Here is a 21,881-nt window from a genome sequence, read left to right on the forward strand (position 1 = left end):
ATATGGTGATGAAAATGTGAAGCATTACAGGCTATATTAATAATGTACCCAAGTCATCAGATTTATTTAAACAAGAAGTAAATCCTGCTGTAGTACCAAAGTTACAAAAGTGATAATATTTTAAATTTATATTGCCTCTCACTTAACACCGTAATTACTTACCTCTTGATCAATAAAAAATCTACGAGCGTTTCTCTCATTAGTTATAGATTTGTCTAGCATCGAAAATGGAAATAGCTACAAGATCACCGGTCTTTCTTTTGTAAATTTTGTGTCCAGAAACTATTTATTTGGTTTAAAAGTAATGATGGAACAATTTAGTTAAATAGGAAACATAACGATTTCTTTCAAATTGAGATCAGGCACGCACCGTCGAATGGTTGATACCAGTGGACAGATTCAAAACTGAGAATTCATTTTTAAAAAATGAGTTGGCAATAAAGATAAAGCAGTAAATTAGTTATTTTAAGTCGTGTCTCCTCCACCGGGGACCCCGGGGGACCGAGTAGCTTACCGATCACTGCCATCTCACCTCTGTCCGCGTGATTTCGAGTCTTAGGCTCCGTCAGTCTGTGTATGTGAGAAAGCTGCCAGTACCTTTCCGTTTGTTGATGATTCTTACCGAGTTTTCGCGACTTCATCCTGTACCGATTATTCTGGTCGCCATGTATAGCTATAGTATCCTGCTATACTGCACTGGCTTTGATTACCAAAATATTCAGTGTATCGTCTGATGTTTGATGAGTATAGGTCATATACTGATGATGACGTATATGTCCTTACAAGGTTAAGCTTGGAATTTCATTCCATGATAGTCAGTATGGAGCAAAATTGGCAAAATGTTTTATGACCATTCTTGTCGTACGTAAAAAAGAATGCAATAACAGTTGAACTTTCTTTAACTAAATAATATTTCAATAATAATAATAATATCAATGCCCACATTTCATTTAAAATTCATATAAAGGTAACAGTTCTTTTTAATTTGTAATGTTGTTATTCATGGATTTCCACTTTAATTACATTTGTGTGTTCGATTTGATCACTGGATCATATCGTTTATTGTTGAAATATTCTGCCAGTACAAGCGTAGACATTCCTTCTCATAGGTAAGCTGCAATTTATGTTTATTATAATACCTGCGTGTTACTACTATACGTTAAGTTAGGCAAATACCGCGATACTATTGAGCTTTTCCCCAGTGGTACATTAATCTGGGTCAACCACCATGTGCTTGAACTTTGCAAGTTATAAGTAAACAGCAATAATAAAGCGTCCGAGTTAAAACAGTGAAACTACAGTAATTTCCATCTAAATTTTCTCTTGATGTCAGGAAAGTTATTGCTACAACTTAAAAAGTATGACTAAAATATAGTTGTTATTATTAAATACTACATAACTATGAAACGGAATTTCAAAGGGACCAAGGAAACAACATAATTGTATAAACCTCAGGTTTGTACCTAAGTTATAGGAGATAAAATATTCATCAGTATGCTTAGAGTGGGATTTCATTTAATGTAAATAAGTTCAGTCAGTTAAATTGTCATTGTTCGCCCTCACTTGGTGATTCACACCTACTGAATAAACATAAACGAAAACTTTAACGTAAACAAAGTAAGCAATACAAAATATGTGCATTTTTTTTCTCTCCAAATATTTTCTTAACAAAGTTTTATGAACGTAAAGACAGGTGACACATACACGTGACACATACAAAACTACAAACGTGTTTTGTTCTGAGTAGGCGGAAAGATCGAATTTGATATGACACTGGGATGAGTTGAGGCAGATACCTTTCATAAGCCATGTCACACGAGTCCTTTACCACACTATGAACAGAACACGAATGCAGTTTTGTACCTATTACACACCACCTCTTTTAAGCCTTCTAAATATTTGTATCCTGACTGTATGAATGCTATTCAAAACGATTGGGATTTATAAAAATTTGATTCACTGCGCAGAAAAAGTATCTACGCTCTGACGCCAAAGAAGAAACTTGAGTAGCTAGAATCTGGTGTGTGATACGGAAATACAGACTTGAATAGCTATATCGAACGTAGGATCAGGCATCCACGATTAAATGGACAAGTGATAAGTATATCAGCGACTTTTCAATAAGGTAAGAAATGAAAGCGTTACTAGACAATTATACATACATACATACATACATACATACATACATACATACATACATACAGACAGACAGACAGACAGACAGACACAAACGTACACATGCATACAAACATGTACCTACATATGCACAAAATTCACATCTGCATCCTTAGAACTAAATAAACACACATATAGACATATATACTTATACACAACAACAGACCCACCCATTTACACTATCTGCATGGATCGCGTTTTTCGACATTGACATTGAATTTAGGAAGCTTTGTAAGATATGACAAACTAGCTCTTTCTTTATAATTTCTAGATTTAGATATATGCATGTTACATCATCATCGTGGGTTCTCTCTTTGATTCCAAATATTACAGCGAAACTAACCTGTTTGTGTGACTTCACTTATTCTTGAACCATTGGAGGACACACGGTACTAATGGTATGGAAAAATGGGAACCAGCCTGGAAACGGGTGAACCTAAAATAAAGTCTATATGGGTTAAGCTGACCAGGATTGGTTAATAATGTAAGTTATGTTGTAGGAAAAAGAACCTTTTGAACGCTTATCCTAGTTGTAAGTGAAAAAATAGCGACAATGTTTTATTGATGGAAATTCAGTCCTTTAACAATCTTGAGTTTGGAACACTCATTACTAAAATTAGCATGCGGGAGGTCGTGGGTTCGATCCTCGGACGAGTCATACCAAAGACTTACAAAAATGGTACTAACAGCTGCCTCGCTAGGCGCTCAGCATTAAGAGGTTAGTGTTAGGACTGGTCAGCCTGGTGTCAGGATAATGTGACTGGGTGGAACATCATGCTACATGTCTGCGGCATGATGTCCCAGTGCTAGACATCACTACAAATGGTCACACTGCAGACATCGTAGCGATATGACTGAAAAATTGTTAAAGCTACGTTAAAAATCCAAAATTACACACACACACACACACACACACACACACCCTAAAATTAGCACCTGACTCTTTGGTGTGAAATTGAAAGCACATGTTTCAAACAAATGCAGGTCCAGAAAATGCCGGGCTCATATCCTTTCCTCTACACAGAAGCTGACATCCAGCTTTTATCTATGCTGATAAATATAGGTTTGATCATGAGCACTAAAAAAATTTTAAGTTATTTAATTTTTAATATCATGGTGTTTGCATAGGTTTACCATGGGAACTGAATTAGTACCGTGAGTCCTGTAACATGTCATTTCATGGAGAAATGTCTGTGACATATGACAGTCCCAGAACTGTTTGAATATTAGTTCAACATGTGACGCATGCAGAGAACAATGCTCATATGTGACAATTTTGACTGCTTTAAGTAAAATATATGCGGTCATGATCGTAAGTGAATCTTCAGCTGCATTTATTAAGGTTTAGGCACTTTCTGGTTTTTATATGGAAATAAAACAATTTGGGACACCCATATTTGTACCATTTTACTGAAATGCGCATTCCATTTCCTTACAGAAGTTGGTTTCTCATTATTTTCAATTTATTTGATACAGGAACTTTGACAACCTTTTTAGTTTTAATGTTGGCGTGTGCCAAAATTATGAAAGGTTGCTGAAAACTACACTCAACTTTGAAGTTAAATTTATTTTTCAAAGATCTTATAGCCTTTAGTGTACTTTGAAGTTTTAGGACGCTGATTCTGAGAGAATCTACTTTTGAAGTTGACAATCCATATCTGGATCCATCTTCATTATTAGAATCATTGACGAAGCAGATGCTTTATTAAACCATATTTTTTTAAAAAGACTCTCACCGTCTACGTTTATTCTACGATTGGACCATAAAGACGTTTGCAAAATGTACTCAGTTGCATCAACTGGAATTAAGTTAAGCAATTCTGAGAGCGCCAAAACATCTTCCAAAGGGGATCTATAGTGTTTATTGTGAACTGAACATAATCGGGGCCCCGAGTGGCCGAGTGGTCTAAAGCGCTCTCCGTTACGGATCACTGCCATCTCACCTCTGTCTGTGTGGGTTCGAGTCTCGGATTCAGCCATTGTGGGTATGTGAGAAAGCTTGCCAGTAGCTTCTCGTGGGTCGGTGGTTCTTTCCGGGGTTTTCCCGGGTTCTTCCTCCACCATTAATACTGGCCGCCATGCATAGCCTATCGTGTGCTAAAAAATGGCGTTAAACCCTACAACAACTGAATATAATCTGTTTCAAAGAAGCAGACATGGTCAATATTTGTAGCTGACAGGTGTATGAGATGTTACCATTTAGAGTCTGAGAGTTGTTGGAGATGTTACAATTTAAAGTGGGGGCCCCGATTGGCTGAGTGGTCTAAAGAGCTCACCATTCCAGATGAATGCTATCTCACCTCTGTCTGCGTGGGTTCGAGTCTCAGGCTCAGCTAACGTGGGTACGTGAGAAAGCTTGCCAGTAGGTTCTCGTGGTTCGGTGGTTCTTCCCGGGTTTTCCAGGTTTCTTCCTCCACCAGTTATACTGGCCGCCAGGTATAGCCTATCTTGTGCTGAAAAATCGCGTTAAACCCAACAACAACAACAACAACAGCAACAACCATTTAGAGTCTGAGAGTTGTAGATGTTACCATTTACAGTTTCCAGGCAACATTCTCCCATGCCATTTAAGTTTAAAGCTTCTGTGAATTTGAAGAGATTCACCATCTTTATTAGCCTTCGTAATACAATTTATTTTTAAAAAATTCGGTTTAATTTTAATTTCCTCCATTGCATATAAATTTGTAAAACTGTAATAAATTCATTCAGATTTATTGGATTGGGTACAGTTAATAAAGGGTGACAGATTTTGAGATCGCAAGACCTATCACAGCTATGTTTCCAAGCATTCCGAAAATAATTGTTAGTTTTTGCAGTAAAATTGTAGCAGATGCTGAACTTGAGATGAATTCACCTAGATTTCGATACGGTTCGAACAAACCAGAAAGGGCAGGTGGGTGGTAATGAATCTTTAAGATTTAAAGGGTGATATGTAAATAGTACACGTTTTACTTGACTTTAACATTAGATATTAAAGAATATGTAGGACTTACTTTGTAAGGATTATGATTACACTACGGTATGAAGCCAACATTATATAATAACCTCTGACCTAATAAGTTTCTGTTTTATTTTGCATGTTTGTTGGTGTGTGTTTACATCTTTTGTGATTAGTGATGTACATATTAACTTAGTGACACGTGTCGTTATGATTCAGGCAATATGATTTTAATTCATGGATTATCATACTAAGACCTTTATGAGAATGTGGTAGATGAAAGTATTCCTCTCGATCTTTTGTGTGTAATACAGGCTGATAATTGGTATACTGAATTTCGGTCAAGATTTCCTATCTGTGTACAGTCATACCAGAATATTTTCACAACACTGCGTTTAGCCAATAGTATGAAAAGGAGGGATGGGTATTTTACTATGTAATGAAAAATTACAGGGTAATCTGCCAAGAAGATGTACATGTAAGTAAAGACCAGGAGTTATATCCTAAATCTGAAATGGGGATCTTGCTATTTTTAGTTCATATTAAAATAATAGTAGAAGGGTAGCAATTTTATTCAGAAATGAATCTGAATTTAACAAACATCTCGGTACAATGGTACACACGGGATGAAATGGGAGTTAATTAATAGTTGAAATATATATATATATATATAAGCAGATCATTTGAATTTTTCGTTGTTTGCATTGGTAATTGAAATTTGATTTTGGACAACAAAAAGGTTGAGAAAATTATAAAAACTTAAATAACCAAAGCCTTGGAATTTACCACAAATTGCAATTTTCAGGTTTTTATACATTTATATGTGTTATTTGTGTCATTTGTATATCTTGCTGTATGAAATATACGTGGTTGCCTGTTTTTATCAAATTGATATATCATAATATTTAGGTTTTTATGTATTTGTACGTGTCTATCTATATGTAAACTCTCTATCTCTTTATTCTAAACAAAATGTTAGTACTACGATCAAGAAACGTAAACAATAGGATAAGTCTGATGATGGTCTGAATTTTACACATTTCCAGTTTTTTTTTTCTCTCTCACTGTTAGCAGTAGTGACTACAACTGTACTTTTTATATGGAAATTTTGAAAGCATCGTGTTACAGATAATCATTTAATATGATTTTTCAGTCATGAGATAAAATCTGTTAGCATTACCAATAGAGGTTCATCTGGCTACTCAGAAGCAGGCATCATTGGTGGTTGCACTGTTGGAATAGTTCCAGTCTCCAGTACACTTGTTCTGGATAGCTTCTGTAATGTGTGATTAGAACATGGAAATTGCTGTTGTGTTCTTTTGGGACTGTTTTGTTAAAAGTCTTTCAATTTTCATATGCGGTCGGTTTCAACAATGAAACTCTATGTGCAATGGGCTGTCTTTAAACGGCATCGTTGTCCTACCACTGGTAGAATCACACGTATTTTAAATGGAGTGGGTACCTAAACTGCACTATGCATATATTTACAAACCTCTCAACAGTGAAAAAAATTTTTTTTACATGTGTACGTGAAATTTACATTCTGTGCTGTGTATTGGGTTTAGAAGTGATATGCAATTATATGCTGCATATCAGGGGTATTTCAGGTGAATATTTCCATTATGTGTGTGACTATCTAATGAAAGCTTAGCTCCGGTAAAGTAAATGTATGAATGTAATTTATGGTTACAAGATTACTACGGGGTAACAAAGGGAAGTATGATTTGCTCGCTTGAGAGAGGAAATAATGAAATAATAATTGGTAATTTTAAGCTTGGAAATTGTGGGTGGAGTTATAATATTTTTCCCTATTTTAGTTTTTGGCATGTGGTTTATATGGCTTTAAATGCGTACAGCAGATACGATACATTGTAACTTTTTTAAATAGCTAAATTAAGGAATTGAAATTGTTGATAGGTAACAATTTTTAATTGACGAAGTCCAAAACATTCAGTCGTTTTCTTAACTGGACTCAAATATAAATGTAGTTAAGTGTACGAGTGACATCAGTGACCAGAACTTGTGTGAATACATCTGGGTATGTGCTGCCCAGTACATTTATAAAGGTTGTTAGGTTCTATACCACACCCACCCTCCCTTCGAAGCTTTTAAGCATTACCTAAATGCGCTCAATCCGACTAGCGAGCACACACCATTACACCGGTTGCACTGGTGGGAACAGTTATGGTCCGTAGTTCCGGGTATGTTTTTTTTTTTTGTAATGCAATTTAAAATCAGTCGGTTTTAGCTATATATATATATATATATATATATATATATATATATATATATATATATATATATATATATATTTGCGTGTGGTGTGTCTGACTGAGGAACAATAATCGCACCTCGCTTGAACAAGCATAATGTGCTGTAGACGCTCCTTACAAACCTTTTTGTGAATTAAGAACAATAATCACACCCCATTTGAACAAACAGGATGTACTGTGGGCAATCCTTAAAAACGGTATTATTGTCCTACAACGTGTAGAATCACACATTTGTTTATTTGGAGTGGGTACCTAAACTGCAGTGTCCACGTATTAACTGACAGCAAATAACTTGTTACCTTCGTACGTGAAGTTTACATTTCGTGTTGTGTCATGTACTCAGAAGAGTTTAATTACAAATAGGTAACAATATTTAATAATTAATTTGACACGTGAGTGACCAGTTCATATTTTTGATAGTTTCCATATCGTCGACTTGAATCGACGAAGTACAAAACATTCAGAATTATTTTTAAACTTTTCTCCTAGAAAGTGTAGTTTAGTGTACAATTGACATCAGTGAGCACTACTGTTGTGAATACATCTGCACATGTCGTTTCTTACATTATATAGATTATATTTGGTGATATCACTCCCAACCTCCCTACGAACCTTGTTAGTATTACCAAGGAGCACTCAGTCAGAACGCCCATTACGTAACATTACACCGGTTTCTTGCACTGGTGGAACAGTTATCGGTCCCCAGAAGACTGGTTATGAAGATATAAAAAAAATTGGTTTCAACTGACGCGCGCGTGTGTGTGTGTGTTTGCGTCTGTGTGTGAGTGAAGAACAATAATTACACATCACTTGTACAAACAGAATGGTAGACGGTCCTTAAAATCAGTATTATTGTGCTAACACGGTTAAAATCACACGTATGCTTGTTTGGAGTGGGTACCTAAAATTGCACCGACCACTTACCTGTAGTCTCGGAACTAGGACAACATCAAACTATTTACCTATGTACATAAATTCTACATTTTGCATTGTGTAATGAATTTAGGAGTGATACTCATTTATATAATGCGTATTAAGGGTCAATACCGGTATTGTGAATTCATTTAGTTCCAGTGTGAGTCTGACTATCTAGATACGACGCATCTCTCAGGTAAAGTAAATGCATGAAAGTTGTTTATGTATACAAATTCAAAATGTACATAGAATGGTAACTATTATGGGGTGGAGAATGAGAATAATGAGTCTCTCCTGAGAGGAGGTGGGGGAAAAATGTAATAAAAATGGGTAATTTTAAGCTTTGAAGTTATGGGTGGGATTATAATACTTTTCTCCATTTTGGTTATTAAAACATGTATTTGGGTTATATAGCTTCAACTGCGCACCGCAAATGTTATACTTGTTAATAAAGTCCTACTGATAAGAATACCCGAATTATCTCATTGAAATTATTAATAGGTAACAATATTTAATAATCTGCCACTTAAACAACCAATTTATTTACTGTTAGTTTTTAAATCTTCGAAAAAGAACTGACGAAATCCTAAACATTCACAATCATATTTTACACAGGTCCCTTAAAAATGTAGTTAAGGATATACACAGGTCACACCAGTGACCACTACAGGTGTGAATACTTCTGCGCATGTGCTCACATGTACATTTTTAGGAGGTGTTTCATAATAATGTAGTGTTTGAAGGTTTTGAACTAGTTATTTTTAATGAAGTTTAGAAATTAGGAAACGTAAATTGATTGTTCTAGTGGTAGTTTATTTAATAGTTTTACCCATCAGCAAATGCAAAAATGAAATCTAGGTCTAAATTTATCGAGAAATAATCAAACTGAATTTATATAAAATTCAAAGGCTTAGGTAAAAGACCAGAAAGTTGATAGGAAAGGGACGGTGTTGCCGTCATATTAATGCCTAACATTTTGTTCCAAGTTTTTGTATAAATAGTTATTATCATTTAGAGAAGAGACATAGATGCATATGGTAGTTTTCGTTTAGAGGGCTTTATGCGGTCAGATATGGTAATGTTAGAAACAAATTCTACATAGTTCATGGTCTTGATTATCAGGTTGACCCACAGGACATGGGTTTGGGTCTGTTATCGCTGTAAAGTCAAGAATTTATACTGTTAACGAACCTTTTGTCTGTATTCTGTTGTTTTGATAAACTATTGCCCTGGTATAAAACTACGAATCTGTAAGGTGCGGTCGTCTTGAGTCCTAGATTACTTGAATTACAATTTTTTTTCTTCTGAAGCTATACTGGTTATTTCACTGTGTGCTAAAAAAATGCATGCAACATTATTGGTGGCAGCGGTGGTGGAATCCTTAGAATGAAGCGAGAAAAAACTTAGTTAAGTTTCAAAGGGGTAAGACCATAAAGACAGTATAGCGAGCAGTGGATTTTATATAAGTACTTAAAGTCTATTTTACCTATGGCTATCAGATGGATAGATAGATAGATAGACAGATAGACAGATAGATAGATAGATAGGTTTAGTTAAAGGAAGTCGTCACGTCAGGTAAAGTTATAAACAAAGTCTACGTAGTAATTCACGTATCTGATCCTGATTATCAGTCTGACCCATAGGGCGTGGGTCTTTGTTCGTCATCACTGTAAAGACAAGAATTTTTACGGTTAATTATTCTTGACCTTGTCTCTATTCTGTAGTTTTGATAAACTGTCGCGCTTGTGTAAAATACCGGAAAGGTGCAGTCGTCTTGAGCCCTAGCTTGGGTGAGCATTAAAGAATTTTCAAGCGATACGAGTTATATCACCGTGGGACTAAAAGGAACCCCGTAACAGGAATGTTAACACCTACAAATCATTGGTAGAACATGAGTGGAACAAGGTTACATAACCTTTCAAGCAAGGTGTGAATAATAAAATACCTTTTGATTAATGTAAACATCAGGTTAATTAGCCTCACTTTACGGTCATTTAACAGTCAGTGACAGGTAATCTATCAGATGTTAAGTCTCAACTGTCAATCACTGTCAGGTAATATCCAAAACTGAAGGAGCTAACGAGATCTCAATAACGTATGATTTATTGTTTTTGAGCATAACACCATTTTCAGCGTATGATAGGCTATGTAACGTGGTCAGTAAATCTGTGGAAGAACAACCCGGAAGCTAATGGCAAGCCTTCTCACATACCCACGTTGGTCGAGCCGAGACTCCAACCCACGTGTATAGAAGTGAGATTTTCGTGATCTGTAAAGGTGAGCGCAATATACTACACGGTCATCCAGTCGTCCCCACCCCGCCTCGATAAGGTATAACTTTCTTCAATCACAACTAAATTCTGCTGAACAAAGTGGTAACCATCTTTGTATACTGGGGGTTTGACCTTTAACAAAAACTGACCAGCATTGCTGCGTGTCTGGAAAACTGGCCTTATAAATATGTTGGGCAGAGGGAACAATTAATAAACGGTAAAAATGCACTACGTTATTGCAAGGTACATTAGTCTCTCATAAGAGGAGAATTGCTGTATCAGTGCCTGACTTCAGTGCACTGGATCCTTGGTCGGATTCAAAGCTGCTGATCTGATTCTTCAAATTATGTAGCCAGTATTGTGCTGACATACCATTAAGCAGTAATAGATACATACTCGTGATTATGTTTCCTTGTGTTTATCTTAATTAGTTTACTGTACCATTTTATAGTTCAATTCTACCACTTTTGAAAACTAAACTATTTTTTTTTTTAAATACTGAAAAAAGAAAATCGTGTTCTTACGCATTGTGTCCACACAATAAAGGAACCAGCCACAACCAACCGGATGGGGACCTTAACTGTTCCATTAAAGCAATGATGTGTGCCGAGTTACGCGACAAAGAATTTATACACAATCGCTGACATGTGAACACAACAAGCTTTAAACTAATCACGCTATTTTTACAATCTGGAGAGTTTAAGGCTAAATTAGGGAAATTTATTGAGGTATTATAAATAACTAGGGGATCAATATATACGCCATGATCGTTTGTGTGTCTTTGATTAATAGTTGGTCACCTTGGTGGTAGTGAAATAAAAATAAAAAACCCGACTAAAACTGATTTTGATACAAACTCTAGTAAAAGCCTTTTGTTTTTTTTCTGATTGGTAGTCTTTTCAAGATAATTAACGAGGGATATTAGGAAAGCCTCTAATCTTTTTCTAATCAAATGGTTTCAGAATGCTGAAAATATGCGCTTTTCCCAAGTGCTTAAAAAACATCAGCGAAAAACAATTATAAGTTCCTCACTGTTTTTACATCAGAGTTTAATTTGGTGCATTGTATGTTTCATACAAAGAGGATTTTGTAATAGTTAATGGTAAAGAAATGAGATCATCAGACATACGTAGACACTATCGCACAAAGGAAATCTGGTTGGAGAGGTTTAAGAAAAATCCATCCATCATCCTCCCTCGCATTCTCAAGAGTTGCTGAGACATATCGCGTTTTCGGGTGTTAGGTAAATTCTTTCTGGTACAACGAACCCCGAACAAAAGTCTATTCGGCTTTAAAGGAGCGCACCACCCCGAATCTGACTCTTCTGTGAACATACAGAAGTGGGTTTGGGGCGCGCACGTGGACTCCGGTCAGAAACCGTTTTCAGTTTCCCTACCAACTAATCTAAGCTGTCGGGGGCACCGCTGCGTGATTTCCTGTTCGTCAGAAGAAAAAACAATTGGAGGGTGCGCATTTGCACTATACATAGGGGAACCAGTCAGCTGAGGAGTTCACAGTCCCTAGAACGGATAGACATATGTAAACTAAGACGAAGTCTATGCTTTCAGCGCATACAAAAGGGCCAGGATTCTGTCTATTCTGTCCAGCGGGTCATAGACGAATCCCTTGTTTACAAGGAAAGTCTACCCCACGTATACAAAAGCCGGAAATAGAACTAGCTTCAATTTTATAGTTTTGGTACACCGCCCAGCCTGGTCACAGTGGACCAGCAGAGAGACAAATCATTGTTGAGGGACTCTAAGAGGCCATGGTGGATCAACCGATGGTCGACGTACTGCAGGATAGGGATCCACAGTCACCTTAGGTGGGTGGCGACTACTCCCATTAATATGGTAAAGTCTCTGGGAGTTGAACTAGGCCAAACGGCAGATCGTGAAACTGTAAAGTCTACTGGTGCAGTCAAAAGTGGGATGCTTTCCCTATGTGGAGAAAAAACATCTTAAATGAACGTGCCTATTCACCGGGCCGCATAACATCCTTGACTGATGCTGTAGTATCCATCTTGAAAGTTTTCTGCTGAAGAAACTTGTTTAAAGTTGAAAGGTCGATAATCAGCCGAAATATTGTGCCTTTCTTGAATACCAGGAAGATCCGGGAGTAGAAGCCCAGATACAAGTCGCTTAACACCTTCTACTGCGCTCTTATTTACAAGGGGATTCACCTCTTACTTTAAGCACACCAGATTTGAATGTAGGAACAATATGGGGGTCCTTACCAGTGAATGAAGTTCCTGGAACTAAAGCCTTTATCCTCTGTTTATAACAGAGAGACCCAACCCATCATCGGTTATGTTTGATCAAGTTTTAGAAAGGGCTTGTCGAGCACCTACTGGAATTATTGCAAGAGGGATATATCGTAAAAGAACGAGCGAGTCCGTAGGGCTGACCCACATTCTTCCTTATGAAACGGATAATGGCCTGCAAACTTTGTCCCTCAGATATGTAACAGACCCTTGGACTGGGCCTGCACCTTTTAAAGAACTTCGCTGGCGAGGTCAGAATGACCTCCTTTTTTGGCTGGGTTCGATGGGACAGGAGCTGATACGAGGAACTGTTTTTCATCCTTAACGTATTGAGATGCCACAGAGAGAATGAACCCAACGACAAGAGGAGTAGGCCGAAGAAGGATCTTACACTGTTCCATTAGGACCTTAAATGTGTCCAGAGAAAGAATGCATGTGGAGGTGGAGCAGCTTTGCTGATGGAGCTAAGAACATTAATAATGCATGCCAAGAGATTTTGAAAAACCGTCAACTGCAAGTGCCGTAGAAGAAGGCCCCATCTCAGTCTGCAAGCACTGTAGCGTGACTTGAGACAGGGAGTCTTCATTCAAACGACTTTGGGTGACCAACAACCTAGCCTTGAGTCCCATTGCCTCTAATGTATTGAATTGGGTGTAGGCCCATGTCCATGTGGAAATGCCCGCTTGTGATGCCCTAGTGTCCATTGTTATGGATAATGGGACTAGGTATGGGAGTGTACCCTGTTGATAGCCGTGGAGATCAGAGACCTCAATACAGACTCTGTGTGTGTGTGTGGGGGGGGATTTTGATCACCATTACCCTGCTTAGAAAACTCCTGACTTGTATTACAAAACCTTTGAGAAAGCTCCCTAACCATATCCAAAAGAGGGAGCAAAAGATCTGGACATGAGACAGCCACAGAACGTCTCTCTCCAAACTGAAGAAATCTTCTTCTCCTTTAAGTAGAGGACTTGTGGCACAAATACAGAAGTAGAAAACACTAATCTTCTTTCGCCGCCTTATGAAATAACTATATAACTTTCATCCCCTTTACCCGAGTCACGGGATGGACAAGACAAGACGCCCGAAGGGCGGTAGCGGCATCGTCTTAGGTTGTTCTAAGTGAATCTCATTTGAATCCACTAAGATAGCCGGACCTTATTCATCCTGCCTTGGATCCTGTGACGCAGGACTGTTGCAATATATTACAAAAGTTTTGTAAATGAGCTTATCTGACATAATTATTGCCACATTGTTTGTTTTTATAACACGTATACCACATTATTACTATATCGTATAGAAGGAATGGGAGCCAACTGGTTTTCCTAAGGACACACCAAGGCAGCCAGCCCAGACTGTCCTTGGGTTGATATCTAACCAACCTCCTTTGGATTACGAGCCCTACGCTCTACCAGCTGTGCCTATATGGCAATCTCACCTTTAATTAAACTCACGTTAGTTTAAATAATGACTCAAGAAAGCCTTAAATAGAGATTTCAAAACAGCTCCTACCACTCAATATCATATATTTATGATAACTAGGCCATGTGCTATTGTTACTAGATGATATTAATAATGTCTTTAAATATATGTTAAGAACGATACGATATACTTTCTCAGTCTTGAAACTTATTTAAGTTCAGCCAGGATAGTTAACACAAAATGATTAACAGGTTAGTCCACCATAAGAGTTGATACTTAATGTGTATGTGACTTTAGATACCAAAAATAAAATAGTTTAGGAAAACATATTCCCGATTCTAATCGACAATCTGTTTTCTTTACAGGAGACACAAATAGTGACTGGACTAGAAGAATTCAGCAATATGGTACATATCAAAAGACGTCTCTATGGTGCTATTACTACTTTTATCATTTGTGAAATTATCTATTCTGAAGCACAAACAAGTTGCACCAGTCCAGCCATACAATGTAGATGTGAGCAAAGAAACAACAAATCCATTATAAACTGCCGTGACAAAAAACTGACCCAAATCCCTGTATTTATAAACACCAACATAGAATACGATGAGCTGACATTTAGCACGTCATACCCTGACGCTTCAATATGCTCAGTATGTAACAGAATCACCCGAATTCCTCCAAGAGCATTTGAAAATCTTAGGGTTAAACGGATAGACTTGACCAAGAATGCACTGACTGATATCAGTAATGATTCTTTTGCTGGTGTAGAACCATACCTTAAAGAACTACTTCTTGAAGGTGATAGAACCAAGGAACCAAACTATGCTGCCCTGAAAAATCTAACAGGACTTACGACACTGCATCTTGAAAAGTTTCAGCAAAACACATTAAATTCGAACAATATTTTTGGATACCTACAAAATCTAGAATCTCTTACACTGAAAACATTCAAAAGTTTGTCCTCAATAGAGAGTTTAACATTTCAGAATAAAGTGCCAAAGTTAAAAACACTTTGGCTGGAGGATTTACCTCTTGTAACTTATCCTGCAGGAGCAGTATTAAACATACCTTCCCTACAAACACTGCACTTTATCAATACTCCAGTTAACAAACTATATCCTTTTTCATTCACAGAACTGCACAGTCTAAAGGAGCTTGATCTATCTCATAATATGATTGATTCTATTGAAAACGATACATTTACAGGAATTACTGACACTTTGCTAATTCTCAACTTGGCAGTCAATAGACTAGGATATAATACTAATGCACGAGAAAGTTTAAGCTTCTTGTCTTCACAAAATTGGACAAATCTTTATCAGCTAAGTTTGGCCTACAACAAGCTTAATGCTCTCCCAGAAGGACCATTCATAGCCATGCCCAATTTGACATATCTGATTTTGGAATCATGTCAGCTACCTTCCATATCAAGTGGATTACTTGAGGGATTACAAAATTTACATACATTGGATGTTTCTCAAAACAGGATTACCGATATATCGGTTAGTGCCTTTGTTCACACTCCTCAACTTACAGACCTGCGGCTTTACCACCAGCATCAGACATTCAGCAAAGATATTGCTCTTGGTTTTCCTCCAACAGCAGCGGAAAGTATTCGTACATCTTTAACTTATCTGAATATGGAGCAGAATCTAGTAAATGCCCCTCAGATCTGGGAAATCATAGAACTCCTAACCAACCTTAAGGAATTGAAACTACGCAGCACCAATTTGGTCACTGTTCCAGATTTTGTGTTTCGTTCCCACACTAAACTCCATGTCTTAGACCTCAGTGACAATCAAATCACATCAGTTAATCAGAAAAGTTTTCATGGTTTGAAAGACACCCTAACCTCTCTCTCGCTGTCAGATAACAATCTGACCACTATTGATGAGTGTGTTTTTAAAAAATTTTCCAAACTAAACTATCTATACTTAGCTGGGAATATGTGGAATTGTGATTGCCATCTGCTCTGGCTCTATGACTGGATTAAAAACAAAATGTTAACTCGGCCTTTTATAGAATATATAATGGAATGTGTGTGTCACAGTCCTCCGATACTAAATGGAAACTACATTCAGGCTGTAAACCGATCTGATCTCTTATGTACCCCAGCCTTCATTCTATATACGTGTCCTGATTATTCATAACAACAACTATCACTACAACTCCTGCAACATCAACTCCTAAACCATCTCCTGTTTTCAAGTCAATAAATGTATTCTGGACGATCAATGACAAGAGTGATGTCACTGGATATCTTTTAAGACTGGTTGACATACAGAATAAAGTAGTAAAAATCTGATACATATACATAGCGATAATAAACTTTTCAAATTTAAAGGCCTACAACCACAACGAGCATACAATATTTGCTTGCAGGTGGAGTTGAACAATGTTTTACACGAGAACCTCATTTCATGTGTTACTCAATCCACCAAATCTGTTCCAGCATTTGAACTGTTTAAGAAAACCACCAGTGATACACACATAGAAGTAAAATGGAAAGTGTCCGACATGACGGAGATAACAGGCTTCAGAGTATCCATAGTTCCACTCAAGAATGTTACAGATATACGTTATGAGACAATTCAAAGATATGGGTCCACTTTCCTCTTCAGAAATCTCAAGAGTAGTGAATCCTATAAAATCTGTTTGGAACTGATAATACACGGCCAGGTTTATGACAGAAAAGAAAAGTGTAAAACAGTGCATACAAATCATACCAACAAAACTATGCGACAGAGAACGGCTACATAAGTACAAACATCAAATGAAACATATGAATAATTGATGGTTCAGTTGTGGGAATAGTGTTGTGATGTTGTTCATTGTCATTATAGCCATTGTGTTGTACATATTGACAAGAAAAGGCATCAATTGTTGACTCAATGACAGCAGATCAGTGATGGTACATAACGGTCCAGGGAACGAATAATGCAGGATATGATGCTAAATTGTGGTCCATTGCCCCTCCCCCCCCCCGCTCAAGCAGCCACTGAAATTTTAAAACCAGGGTACTCAGCAAGTAAAGCTAGAAAACCAAACCTTGACAATGATAAGCTGAGATCGATCTGAATGAGACGTTTGTAGCAAAACTGCCAAAACACCACAGCTGTTTCTTTCTGCTTCAAAGAACTCAAGATTGTCATGTGTATATAAATTGCATTTGCCGTGTAGTCAGTGCTGTAGGAATTTCAACATGAAGTTGACTATTTTGATAGAAAGGTTAATAGTACAAGTGTCATATATCATTGTGTTTATGTCTAAGAATATTACTCAGAGTTGTGTGCAGCAATCATGTTCTTTAAGCTTGTATGATTGCTACATATTCGAATGGATACACTGCCACTTTAATTATTTTTCTGGAAATAAATTGACAAATTGTACTATTCAGTCAGACAGAACAAGTGGGAAAGTACAACAAATTCTACGTTAACATGGAGCGAAAGCAATGTTTTTTGATAACTTCTGCGTGAACACGAAGTAAAAGCCAAACTGTTTGATACATTTTAAGTAAACAGGTAGTAAATCTCATGGTATTTGATAAATTCTGAATGAACAAGGAGCCAAAGCCATGGCGTTTCATAAATTCTAATGAACAAGGAGTAAAAGACATACTGTTTAATAAATTTTAAGTGAACAGGAAGTAGATTCTATGGTGTTTGATACATTATAATGTACAAGGAGTAAAACCATGCTGTCTGATGAATTCTAAGTGAACAAGGAATACAAGTCATGTGGCTTGAAAGTTTGTGAATGACGATTTTCCAGACTGTGGATGTGCATATGAAAATGTTTCATATATGCAGCCCGTGCTGCCGATTTAAAGTCATTGATATTGTGCCTTCATTTCATCCAATCTGATGTGGGCGTAAGCGATAAACCATTGCACTATTATTATTATTATTATTATTATTATTAAAATTTACAAACCTGCATGAATTAATAGCGTATTCATCCCACGATATTCCAGCCATATGCATTTATCAAAACGTTCGGGGTTGTTTAATTAACAGGTCAGAGTCCACGCTAGGAAGAGACTAAGACAAAATTGTTGCCTATCGACTGTCATTTCGACATAACACGCACGCTATGCATAGTCTACTTAATTATGGCATTTGAATAACCCCGTTTATTAAAATTTTGTTCATTAATAATCAAAGGAAAATGTCATCATTTGTATTAATTTTTCCCTCAGAAAGATGCCAAGTTAGACAAAGAAGCTATGTAATCTGATATTTGAAAGAATCCCAGTGAAAAATCTAAGTTTTGTAGACCAAAAAGAAGTGATTTTTTTATTACTCTGTGGACTTACTCACGTCCATTAATAATAAAAATAACCACACTACTTACTTTAGAAGTTGAAATCAACTGCAAACTGCACAGACCCAGATCTTCTGTCGCATTTGCTGTCAGATCTGTGATTATGCAGCTTGTCAGAGCCAACCACTGGAACAAGCAACGTAGTCACTTGTTTGCCATATTATAATCAGGGTCTATGTTGTTTGCAGTTACATGACCATTTCATCCCATAAATATATGAAAAGATGACTTCTGATACTGAGACAGTTTATGATTATTACCAGCTCGCCGCTATACCTCCCTCTATAAGAGCGCACACCATTGTATGTTACACTCCTATTAGCGAAATTTCAAATACTGATACGCCCATAGGCAATAACATGACCATCGCTACTGCAAAACTCAGCATGCTGTTAAACATTGGCATCATAACCGCTTGTCAGAATGAAGATAAATTAGACAAGTCAGTGAAACAGAGCCTCTGGGAGGAATCAAACCAGACCTAACCAGGGAAAAAAATCGGCTTTCAGACGTCAGGTCAAACCACGGAGGCGCGAGCCTCCGCAGCTACTTAAACTAGCTCCCAGACTCCATTCGAGGCCACTAACTGCACTTGCAATAGTAGAGTAGCGGCTTGCTGGTATCATGTCTGTGAAACGCTTCACCACCCTGTAGCCCGAGAGGCTTAGCTCTGAAGCAGTCGCAACAGCTTTTTATTGATACCATGTCCCTTTAGTGTGGAGAACCTAAGGCGGGGAGATCGGCAACCACGGCTACGTGAAACATAGCTCTTGCTGGCGCTCCAACGTGAAAAGCCTTGCAGGAAAACATTTCATCATGTTCAGGTCGGCCGGTTTCAGTTATTGCAGAATTCTACCCAACTCAGAATACCCGATTTCAAGGCTGGCGGGCACGTCCCATTAGTAAAAAACGTTTCTTATTTTTGGTGACCATTTGCACCTGACTACGAAGAAATCTAACATGGGCAATCGGCTTTGTTAGGCATAAAATGCAATTATTCCATATGAAAAGGATCAAAGGCAAGTTTTAACAGGAGGTTGGAGTCAGCGTTTGGTCTATGCTTTAGCACGGAAACAAAGAGCCCAGCATGACCACCGCCAGCACGACATACAGTAAGCTGGAGGCCTCGAAAGGACGAGATTTTCCAATGGTCTTGCAGGCATGGCTTTTCTTGCGTCGTCGCGATGTATGCGCATCTTCTCTATAAGTCTTCCCCAATTCGACCCTGCCAAGATATGTCTCCCTAGTTGGTCGCCCTGAAGCGGGCGGTGTATTTGTTTTTTTTTTTTTAACGCGGGTTCCTTATGCGTTTTTGCCTTGGGCTCTTTGTGTGGTAGTGGCAGTGCTGCGCCACACTTACAGTACAAGTGACTAGCAACTTGCGACCAAGACGCGTTCTTCATATCCTTCTTGTTCGTTGTCGTCTAAAGGAAGGAAGTGCACAAAAACCGCAGAATACAGGTTGACCAGCGTTGCCCTTAAATAATCGCACACTCTTTCGCCACCTCATTATCATCCATCCTTACTACTCGTTTCGCGCCGCAACCATTTCGGGCAGATGCTCGTGCTGTCCGGTGGCTTCTTGTCCCCCCACTCCCGACCTCCATCCCTTTGGCGCGGGAGGCTGAACTAGCTGGAACCCATGTATATATTGCTCAGCTGGACACTGGAGGGTACGTTCGAATAATAATCTTGACGCAAAAAGATTCATACAGTCCAAATGATGCGATCCAGCTCTGATTGCCCGAGTTTGTTACCCCACTGGAAGCCATATTTCTGATCCGATTATGATCAAACTTGGAATATATGCCTATGTAATGAGCTGATTTTGCATCTGATTTGCTATGATTATTACCAGTCAGGAAACGATATTTCTAATCCGTATTTGATCAAACTTTAAATATTGGCTTATATCATCAAGATCTTGAGCGAATGAATGAAATGTATGCATGTGAATGATGTACTCTTGCATACGAGACTGTACTTGTTACCCCTCTGGAAGCCATAGTTGTGATCCGACTTTGATCAAGATCATGGACTGTTTCAATAGTATGTAAGATAGACTCACCGCTCCGGTGGCATTGTGGTTAGAACGTCCGCCTCGGATGCGGGAGGTCGTGGGTTCGATCCCTGGCCAAGTCATACAAAAGACTTATAAAAGTGGTACTTACAGCTGTCTTGCTTGGCGTTCAGCATCAAGAGGTTAGTGTTAGGACTGGTCGGCTTGGTGTCAGGATAATGTGACTGGGTGGGACATCATGCTACATGTATGCGTCATGATGCCCCAGTGCTAGACATCACAATAAACAGCCCTACTGCAGACATCGTAGCGATGTGACTGAAAATTGTTAAAACTACATTAAAAATCTAAATCACACACACACACACGCGCGCGAAATGTTCATATTAATGAGGTGACCTTGCATCTGATTGACCGAGCTTGTTACCACCCTTTTGAGTCATTTTGCCATTAATATTTTGGTCCAATAACGAGTAAGAGATTATGCATATGAATCTATCAGGATATGGTAAAATGGTAAAACAACATTGATAGTTTATATGGCCTCCTTACACTACTACATCAACCTGCTTAGTGACATGGTAAACTATTAAGATATTATGTAAACCATGTGAGCAATAGCAGGAGCACTCGGGCTTCTTATTATTTTGGCAAATGATATATATATATATATATATATATATATATATATATATATATATATATATATATATATATATATATATATATATATATATATATGAATGAATTTGATCTGATGAGATAAAGGCGTAAAAATAGTCACACGGCAAAGAGTTTAGCTGTCAAAAACACCAACGGCGAAAGAAACCTGAAGAATAATTGTGGTAATAAAATAGTGACAATTGATAAAAATACGTAGGTGGGAAGGATAGAAATGGTTGCAATTTAACTAATAATAAAGATCGTAAGACACATAAACAAGCATTTCTAATTGTATCTTTCGAGGTGGTATGTTATATATTTTCAGTTACTTATTTTAATCCTTAAATTACAACAAATAATTTTTGAATGCTTTTGCTATATTTTCTATGAAGTCTTTTTTTACTTTCACAACGTTGTAATAAAATATTTAGCTGCGTTCTCTTTGGTGGCTGTTTTTCTTTAGCAATGTCGTTTTCATTTTCTTGCTTTTGTCGTCCTTTCGATCAAGGTCCGTTTTCAATGAATCGCACGTATGTTTATTTTGGAGTGGTACCTAAACAGCGTTGTGCACGTGTTTGTAGTCTCTCAACTGTGACAACAAAAATTTACT

The 21,881-nt window shown here is 37.6% G+C and overlaps 1 protein-coding gene across 2 annotated transcripts; it reads left to right on the forward strand.

Moving 5' to 3' along the window:
- The first annotated feature begins 1,743 nt into the window (after positions 1-1,743).
- LOC149804685 (podocan-like) lies at positions 1,744-21,709 on the forward strand. 2 transcript variants are annotated; one of them, XM_089943050.1, is made up of 2 exons: positions 1,744-2,125; positions 14,625-21,709. In XM_089943050.1, exon 2 carries the CDS (start codon positions 14,664-14,666, stop codon positions 16,410-16,412), a length of 1,749 nt encoding a protein of 582 aa, XP_089799176.1. In that variant the 5' UTR covers positions 1,744-2,125; positions 14,625-14,663; the 3' UTR covers positions 16,413-21,709. The 2 variants fall into 2 exon arrangements, with proteins under 2 accessions (XP_089799176.1, XP_089799183.1); XM_089943057.1 differs by lacking the exon at positions 1,744-2,125 and adding an exon at positions 8,350-8,497.
- The last annotated feature ends 172 nt before the right edge of the window (positions 21,710-21,881 follow it).

Source organism: Sinohyriopsis cumingii, chromosome 2 (genome assembly GCF_028554795.1).
Source record: "Sinohyriopsis cumingii isolate HCF-2022 chromosome 2, ASM2855479v2, whole genome shotgun sequence".
NCBI classification, from domain to species: Eukaryota; Metazoa; Mollusca; class Bivalvia; order Unionida; family Unionidae; genus Sinohyriopsis; species Sinohyriopsis cumingii.

Bases quoted from the DNA above. Each gene is read 5' to 3' on its own strand.
- LOC149804685 (XM_089943050.1), top strand. From the start codon at position 14,664: ATGGTACATATCAAAAGACGTCTCTATGGTGCTATTACTACTTTTATC.